This window comes from Scylla paramamosain, chromosome 46 (assembly GCF_035594125.1).
Source record: "Scylla paramamosain isolate STU-SP2022 chromosome 46, ASM3559412v1, whole genome shotgun sequence".
NCBI classification, from domain to species: Eukaryota; Metazoa; Arthropoda; class Malacostraca; order Decapoda; family Portunidae; genus Scylla; species Scylla paramamosain.
In genome coordinates, this window is record NC_087196.1 from 1,210,996 (window position 1) to 1,220,954 (window position 9,959).

Here is a 9,959-nt window from a genome sequence, read left to right on the forward strand (position 1 = left end):
GAACAGAAAACAATCAAATGGGAAAACAAAACATTACCAAAAAACATTTTTTTTGTGTTTTTTACCTATTTATGTACAAAAACTCTAAAACGCACACAAAACTCCCTTTATGGAGAAACGGAATAACATTACCAAAACGTGTATTTTGAGTGTATATCAGATTGTTAGGTACCAGAACGCAAAAAAATCCATGGAAAGCATTTTATATGGGGAAAAGAAATAACATATCCTAAAACTTGTGTTTTGAGTGTTTATGAGCGTTCTGGACAGCAAAACGCTGAAAAGCATGGAAACCACCGTATATGGGGAAACAAAACAACATTAATAAAAATGTCTCTTTCAACGTTTTTTTTTTTTTTTTTTTTAGGTATTTACGTACGTAAACGCTAAAACGCAGGAAAAACACCTTTCATTGAGAAACAGAATTATCAGGAGCAAGTTTTTGAGTGGTTGAAAAACTCTAAAATGCATGCACCTTCTATGGGGAAACGAAAAGACGTTACAAGAAACGTGTATTATGCTTATTAGGCATAAAAACGCTAAAACGCAAAAATAGCACACTATAATGAGAAACAATAATATTATCAAAAACGAGCATTTTAAGTGTATTTCACATTGTTAGGTACCAAAACGCCAAAATGCATGCAAATCTGTTGGGAAACGAAATGGCATATCCAGAGGCATGTCGTTAGACAGTTAGGTGAACTGTTTGGTGTTACGAACCAAAACGGAATAAAGCATGGAAATCTTCCTATATGAAAAAAAGTGTCTTTTGAGTGTTTTTGAGCTACTTATGTACCAAAACGCAAAAAGGCATGCAAAACTTTCTTCATGGAAATAAGAAAATAACATATTTTGTGTGTTTTTGAAGTTGTTTCGTAGAAAAATGACACTATACATGCAAAGTATTGTAACGCTCCTTTTTTATTATTTCTGTGTTTCTTTGAGTCTCCCCAATAATTGTTTTCTTTTGTAGCTTGCGGTGAAGAAGAGGATAATAGCGGTAATTAAAGGTTTAGTGATTATATAAAAAAAGTATATTTATAAGGCGTGTATTCGTGGGAGTGATTTAGAAGTCTTGAAACATTTGTTATAAATAGTCTTTACTTATTTCAACTGTGGTTTTCTCTAATCAGTGGTAATACGAATAATAGGATTACATCATGTTGCATCAGCCTACCAGTAACTCATAAAGTGTCATTCCCTATCTTATAAAATATGTTAGTAATTTAGAATTCAATTATTAACTTCAACTAATGTCCAGCCTATATGCTCACCTTGCTAGCCAATTATTCCTGCATTTTTATTTAAACTCATGGTTCAGTAAAATTATTTGTGAAAGAAGAGAGAGAGAGAACTAGGTAAGGTTCCAATAACTTCAGAGGCCTGGGGGTGGGTGTTGAGGGGGAGAGCACAGAATGGCGTCTCCCTTCCTTCTGGCAACAGGTGGGTCTCGTAGTTCTGAAATATTTGATTTTTCTTTTATTTAGAAGTGAATATTCCTGCTAGATATAAATCATATAATTAAAAATGCTCTCATGGTAGAATGTAAAAGAGAACAAAACAAAAACTGGGAAAATAATCTAAAACGCACAGTCAAACTCTACAGAACACCGCAAGCATTCTGGAAATAAATAGAGAAACTTAAAGGCAGCATGGCCAATACCTCACCCTTTATAACACAAAACAACAAAAAAATATATTCAGAGACCGAAAAAGAACCTATATTCAGAGAAATCTGGGAGAACACCTTTCACATTAGGACAACAGGAAATTCGACCATCATCGCGAAGTCAGGATGAATAATTACCTAGACCTTAACATGCACCGCTATACACCACATAATGGGGCAGACTTAAGGAGACTAGAATCCAACAACCAGCTCACATCTCCTATTACAATAACAGAAATACACAACACAATAAAACAATTAAAAAACAATTCACCAAATACAAGCAAAATCAACAAGACGATTCTTACAAAATTGCTAAACAATGCCCTGAAAACACTACTACTCATATACAACTTCACACTGTCTCTAGGATACTTCCTATCTATCTAGGAGACTATCCTAGTCTCTGCACTGCGTCGGATGTCAGGAAACCTTGACTCCCGGGGCATCCTCACACTGTACAAGGCTCAGATACGGCCTTGTATGGAGTACAGTGCCTTGTCCTGGATGTCGAGTGCCCCCACCCACTTGCAGAAACTGGATGCTGTGCAACGACGTGCCCTGCGCTTGGTGGGGATGGACGGACAGCAGCAGCAGCAGCAGCAGCAGGAGGAGCAGACCGGAGTCACGTCGCTGGAGCATCGGCGGGACGTGTCGGCGCTGGTGGTCCAGCACAAGGCCCTGGTTCTGGAGGTCCCTCATCTCAGCTCGCTAAGGCTCCCATCACGAGCTGTCCAGAGGGAGTCCAGGACCACCACCTCTAGTGACATGCTGGTGCAAGTGCCTCGATCTTACTCGAGGCAGCACCAGCGCTCTTACACAGCCAGAACCTCCAGACTGTGGAATGATTTTACGGCAGCCACGAGTGATACACAGATTGATTGATTGATTGATTGATTGATTGACCACAGGGAAGTACACACCAATAAACACATTAAAAAAATAGTCCAAATTACAAATATAGAGAGGAAATTTTTGCAACTACGATATTGAAAATATATCATCGAAAATAAAATCTGTTGCATAAAAACAAAACACAAACTCATAAAAACCTGACATAGCAACCAAATAAAAAACAAGACACATTATAAAAATAAAACAGCAGAATGTAAATAATTAGACAAAAAAATTTATATAAAATATTTAAAACCCATAAAAGACATGCGTAAAAACTAAATTGTAATCCTATACGTTTATATAAAAAAAAAATAAGAATTTATCCAAACAAACCCCCTTTTTTTTTATGCAAACACATATCCAACATTAATATAAAGACAATACTTCATGTACAATTCTACAGACATTTATATAATCAGATCTATCAACAAATAAATTATTAACTGTCGTTACATTATTTCTTTCTCTAACGTGACTGGAAATAGGACAATTTTCAAGAACATGTATCTCCGTTTGAATCATACCACATGAACACAATCTTTCCTCCAAGGGAAGACGACCCCTTCCTCGCCAATTCCAGCGTCCCTTTTCAACTGCCAACGAGTGTGAAGACAGACGTAACCTTGTCCAGGACACTCGTTCCAATTCATTAACTTTAACGTTTTTTATGTAAATGTCATGCACTATTAGTTCACTATTAACAGACTTATAAAAACTTAGCCTGTTTGATACTGAAACTCTCACACGGATCTTCACCTCATCCATTGCACTGTGCACATCGTCACTGTCGACAGTGATCAAGTCTGTCATATACCTGGACACAACATCATTATACCTTAGTGCCGCCTTTATTGCATATATAAGTGGGTCGTCATCCATTGTGTTTCTTTTTGTCCACATTTCTTTAAAAAATTTTCTTTGTTTTGCCTTAACCAGTGCACAGACTGGGGGCATGCCCAACTCTACCATGCAAACATCATTGTTCGTCGTTTTTCTTACGCCAAGAAGTTTCTTTATACACCATTTATACTGTTTTTCTATAGGCTTGGTGACTCCATTGAGCCAGGATTCACAACCGTACAGTAGCGACGACATAAGTGCAGCATCAAATATTTTTTTCTTAACTATAAATGGCACATCATTATTCTTATTAATGAAAGATATAAATTTCAAAGTATGGCATATCTTCATATTAGCATGTAACTTAATTGCAGTTGATGGAGAGCCATCATCAGTAAAGGGACTTCCTAGATAAATGTAGTGATCACAACAACTAATAACATTATTCTCACTTGTTATATTTTCCTTATCTTCCTTATCTCCATTCAACACCATAAATTTCGTCTTGTTATCATTAAGGATCATACCACGAGTGCTGCAAAACTCTTGTAAAATTTTTGTCTTACTTTTCATTCCATCTCGAGTTGTTGATAACAGTATAGTGTCATCCATCATGACTAAAACATGCAACCATGCAAGGAAACCATCCACAGGACATCGTTGTTTTAACATTTGTATCATTTCATTAACATAAAGGATAAACAGTATACAAGATGTGGGTGTGCCTTGACGCACACCAACGGTGGTTGCGATGACAGCAGTTCCCACCACACTATTCGTACATCTATACATTGCAGCCAAAGCTAAGAGCATAGTAACACCACATCCCATCCTCTTCAACGACATAAACAAATCAAACCTCGGTACACAATCATAAGCTCTACTGAAATCCACAAATGTAATAAATAGCTTCAGTTTTTTCCTTCGAGCAATATCCATCAACACTCTGAGTGTTACCAGATGTTCCACACATCCTCTTCCTGGCTGACTGCCCGCCTGTTCCTGGTGAGGCACAAACCACTGATGGAGGCGAGCTGACAGGACCATGTCATATGATTTTGCTATTGTATTAATAACATTAATTGCTCTATAATTACTTGGGAGTGCTTTAGACCCACGTTTATATATAGTGAACAGTTTTGCCATTATCCAACTAGTAGGGTAAGAGGCAGTCAGAAATATGTTATTAAAGAGTGTAGTTATAAACATTATCCATTGAACAGGTAAAACTTTGAAAAGTGTAGGTGGTACTCCATCAGGGCCACAAGCCGTGCCTGGTTTTAATCTCTTAATCTGTCTCTGCACCTCTTCTACGTTGATTATGTCGTCTAATATCGGTATGTTGAGATGAGAGTGTAGATCATTAGCATTCGGGTAAACTATATCCGGTGGATTAAATATTTTTTCAAAGTGCTCTTTAAAGACTTCATCATCTGGCATGGACTCTGTGTTGTTACTATCGTCTGTTATCTCACCGCGCCAGTTTATTGCTTGCCATAATTTAGCCTGATCATTATTATCCAACATTCTTTCCCACCTTCCTCTTCCATCAGTCACCTCCTCTACACGGGCACAACGTGGATATTTACTGGCACTTCCACATTCATATAACGTTTCAGTTATAGTAGAGGCTGTTACATCTATATCGTCACTACATTGTGTATGCAAATCTATCTCATTGAGTTTGGACACAAATAATTCATAGTTGATGTTCTGATATCGTATAGGTCTTTTGCTTATTGACTGGCGAGTTTTCACCATATCAATAACGTTAATCTCTGCACCATGTTTACCCAGTTCAAATGATCTCAGTTTAAGAGTTTCGAGACAAGTTGAAGGTGGTTGTAGCGTAACACTAATTGGTGCGTGATCTGAAAGTAAAGAGTTGTCTCTAACAACGTCAAAGGATTCAATCAAGCTGAGTAAACCCTTAGACACGATACAAATATCCAATTCAGATATCCATTCACTTCCTTTACAATAGATTTTCTTACTCAAATAATGAGAATTCATATTTTGTAAATTGTTAACAACTAGTAATTCTTCTTCAGCACATATGCCAAGTAACGCTTTAGCATTGTCGTTGGGCGTAGGCACAGGGTCAGGAATAACAGGATAAGAAATTCCCGCCATATCCATTATGCCCTGCAGTTCTCTCACCGAACAACCAAAGCGAGCGTTCACGTCTCCAGTTATCACACATCCGTCACTACAATCATTGTGCTTAACCTTTTCTTGTATATTACATATTTGTGTATAATCAAAATACTCAGAGTCCGAGGGGGGTACATAACAAGAACCAAAAAGTACACCTGGTGCAATTTTAAGCTTAAACCATATTTGATCCGTGCAAGAAAAATCCACATCAAATATATACTTATTCAAACAAAGTCGTACAAACACATAAGTTCCACCACGATTACTGTTTCGTTTGTCAGAATTTTTATAAGAAGCATATCCTGGAAAGAACAACGGCAAGCACGTCCTTATTTAATTTAAACAAATAATATCATACTTACTGAGAAATATCTCAACATTTTTCTTTTCTATTTTAGTTTTTATACCATTAATCCAAGAAACAATACTTATACTTCCCTGTGGTCTTGTTAAAAAGGATGAGGTTGCCATTTGTCAATCACCACACCATCTTTGTACAACATTCGTTCCCTATAATCGAGGCGAATGTTGCATCCAGCGTTCGAAAGTTTATTTTTCTTTTCTTCTTCTGCTGTCTTCAAGCGCCTCCATTCTTTCCTTACTTCAGGGTGTCAGTCCTTCTTGATATATATTTTCTTATATGGTTCTTGCATATTCTTCAGTCTTGTCGCCCTCTCCAATACTTTATCTCGGATGGCTTTAGAGTCGACTCTGACGAGTAGTGTACGTGATCTGTTGCTTCCCTGCGTAAGTTGACCCAACCTTTGATGTGAACGGACCACTACGTCGGGGGTGGCTTCTATTGCATTCAATACTTGTTGTATTTTAGCCTTTTCAGTAGTGGCTCCCTCAAGTATAACTCGTTCGTCAGGTATTCCAAAGAGTACGATGTTTGTCTCTCTCTTTTGCCGATCGAGCTGTTCCATAAAGAATTGGTGATGCAAAACAATCTCAGATTGCTTTTTTATCGTGTCTGTTAAATCCTTGATCTTTGCTTTGTTTTCATCTTGGTCTGCTGCTATCATACGACGCATATCAGCTAACTCATCCATGATCTTGTCTAGCTTCTCATCATGTCTAGCTATCAGTCTCGCCTCTTCTCCTTCTGTTGTTAATATTGCTTCAATTAGCTCTTCCTTTGTTATTTTATTAAGCTGATGTTTCTGTAGTTTTCGGAGGTCAGCGAGACTTTTACCTGACATGGTGCAGTATAATAGAGGAACAAGGCAGCTCACTTCAGCATATACGCAAATGGAGCTACTTGTTTAGTGTGGTCCCTCTTTTGCAGCGTCCCCGTTGTCATGGATACTGGAAGACTCAACTGCGCATGTGCGAACTTGGGTAGGTGCGACGTAGGGGTATTTGGCCCGGCTTGGTATATTTTCCCAGGAAATATAGTCAGAGTCCCAGCACTGTACCCAACTATGGTATAATCAAGCTGCTCTTACTGTTGTTAGCTTCAGTTGTGCATAGCCTGGTATCTGAATAAGGCCTGCAGGTGCTGGAAAAATCCTGTTTTCCATGGAGCTCCGTCTTGCCACTGTTTACCTGTCAGCCATACCGGAGAGAGAGAATGACACTCCTGTGTGGCTGCACACAGGTGGCGCAAAACACAAACTCCCACACTAGTGCTGTGTTAATCATGTGTATATATAGTAGGATGAGTTCGTTTTTTGTATATATTTTCTTCTTTACATTTAAGTATAGGCTTTTCAAATAACAGCATAAAAAACGTGTTGTTTTAAGCCTGATGTTTCAATAAAAAAAGAGAGAGAGAGAGAGAGAGAGAGAGAGAGAGAGAGAGAGAGAGGGGGTTGGGGACGAGACTTGGACGCGTCCTGGACAAGGAGCTACTTAACCTGAAGCTTCTAGCTTCTAGCTGTGGGCAGGGCTAACACGACGTGTTAGCCCTGCCGGCAGCGTTGGTGGCTTCTCCCAAGCAGAAGGCATGTCTGAGAAAATGAGATTCAAGTAGAAAATAAGAAGAATGAAGATGAAGGAGGCTAAAGAGAAGAAAGAGCGAGAATTGAGAAGCTCCAGTTGGAAGCTGAAGCCGAGGAAAGGAGGCTGAAGAATGAAGAGGCTAGAGAGGCCAGGAGGCTTGGGTCTGATTAGAAGGCAAGGTTGCTTGAAGCGGAGGAGGCGAAGATGTATGAGAGGGACGAGTTTGAGAAGAACAGAATGTCTGAGTTGGAGAAAGCTCAGACTAAGGCTAATTCACCTCATGGTTTGAGAAGAGAAGGAGTGGAGGATACAGTAGGAAGCCAGATGGTGAGGAGTTTGAAACTGATACCAAAGTTTGATGAGAAAAATGTGAAAAATGTGAATAATTTATATTTGAGAAAAAGACCTTAGAAACTGATTGGCCTCAGGAAAGACGGATTGGTCTTGTTGCTAATATGTTGAAGGGCAAGGTTTTGGAAGTTCATGATAGGATGTCAGTAGAGGATTTGGAGGATTATGAGGAATTTAAGGCTGCCATCCTAAGAGCTTATGAACTGCAGCCGGAGGCGTACAGGCAACAGTTCCGCGGAGGGAAAAGGCCCAGTGACTAATTTCTTGAGTGTACTTGCTGTCTGGAGGAGACATTTGAAAGGTGGATTCCTAGCGTGAGTTAAGAGAACTCGTGGTAATGGAGCAGTTTATTAATGTGTCCGAGGAGTTAGTGCCGCTGTTCAGGGAGAAGAGGTTTAAGGCCTTGAAGGAGGCAGCAACGTGGGCGGATGACCATGTGTTGACGCACCTATCTGTTATGATGGATTGGTGGTACGTCTGGCGGGCCCAATGATGTGTCTGATGGCGCGGCTAGTGCCTGTTTGTGTGGGAGTCCACGTTATAGTAGTGGCTCCAGTAATAAGTTGGGGCAAGTTAGCCCTATTGGTAATCAGTCTCCACCCAGCCCTCGATGGAAACCGTCTGAGAGTATGCAACATAGCACTCCCTGTTATAGTATGCAGCCCATGTGTCATTATTGCAAGAATACTGGACATTTTAAATATAACTGCCCTAAGTTTGTGTCCGCCACTGCTTCCAAAATGCCCCAAAAGCCGGTGGATTTGATTATTTCCCAGGGCCGGGACCATCAGAGTAACGAGATCCGGGCTGTGTTTAGTCATGAGGGTGGAAAGGCCGTTGTGGCTGCCTCCTTATCTGTTGGTACTTCACTGTCCCCTGTGAGGTCTGAGTGGGACTGGTGCTGTCCATTCTTGTGTCCGGGCACTGTTGAAATTGATGGGATTACGTACCCTGTTATAGTTTTGAGAGACAGCCGCAAAACAGTCGCTGTGCAGGAATGTGACTTGGAGGAGAGTTGCCTCCGATTAGCATGTGTGGTGCTGGGGAATTGGCGCCACGCAAAGTTTCGCTACGGCGAAGATTAGGCTGTCATGCCTGCTAGTGACCATGGAGGCGAGGGTGGCACTAGCGGAGGATCTGCTAGTGTGTGGGGTCGATTTCCTTTTAGGAAATGATCTGGCAAGTGGAAGAGTCTGAATGCAGCTGACATCTGCGGATGCCGACCCGGATGTAAAGGCTGCTGCTGTTGTTGTTATTCGCCCTAAGGAGAGGCGAGCATCCCGGTCCCAGGTGCCCACAGGATCTGTGACTCCTGGAGTCGACTGTAATAATGCAGGGCCACCACAAGAGGAATGCAGAGTTTGTCTTGAGGCCGCAGTAGGAGCAGGGTGCCCAGAGGCCTTTCCCACTGCTGGCAGGGGTTTTGACAAGTCAGAGTGAGAGCCGTCTTTGAGTCAATGTTCTGGGGCTGACTGCCCAATCGCAGAGCCACCGCAAGAAGCACCTGACTTTTGTGAGTATTGCTGATGGTGAGGTTGGAGTGTTGGACTTGGGTTGTTTGTTTGATGGTTTGCCTCACCCTGTGGAGCCTCTCGGAGATGATGTTCAAGCTGAGTTGTCACCTGGTGTTGAGGCTGTTGGCGCTGGTGCTCATTGTGGGCCCTAGCCTGTTGTGTCTGATGTGTCAGGGGTTGCTGCCGAGGGCGTGGAAGCTCCTGACTGCTGGGTGGGAGGTGGGAGTTTTTGACTCTGCTGGGAGGCGGGAGTTTCCTCCCACTGCGGGGTGCACTGGGGCGGGGAGCAGGTTGCTCCCCTGCCGGAACCAGACATGGTGGGTGTTTGTTCACGTGGTGAGCCACTCGTGCTGACAGCTGCTGCAACAGCTGTCAATGTAGTTAAGGAGGGATCTGTCCCTCATGTATGTGTTGCCCCACTATTTGTCAAGGCAGGAATGGATGGCAAGGAAGTTGAGGTTCGGGGAGAGTTTGTTGGGAGTACCTATGTTTTGGATAGTTGGCGGAGAAAGGGGACGTAGGTTTGTTGCTCCATTTTGCTGTGCCATCCGCTATTAAGGAGGCACGGGTGCTGGAAGCACGTA

The 9,959-nt window shown here is 41.4% G+C and overlaps 1 protein-coding gene across 1 annotated transcript; it reads right to left on the reverse strand.

Annotated features, from left to right (window-relative positions):
- Nucleotides 1-1,482: 1,482 nt before the first annotated feature.
- Nucleotides 1,483-5,548, reverse strand: LOC135094633 (uncharacterized). The gene is made up of 2 exons (XM_063994890.1): nucleotides 3,094-5,548; nucleotides 1,483-1,502 (listed from the first exon to the last, which is right to left on the reverse strand). The coding sequence occupies exons 1-2, from the start codon at nucleotides 5,546-5,548 to the stop codon at nucleotides 1,483-1,485; spliced, it is 2,475 nt and encodes an 824-aa protein (XP_063850960.1).
- Between the last annotated feature and the right edge of the window lie 4,411 nt (nucleotides 5,549-9,959).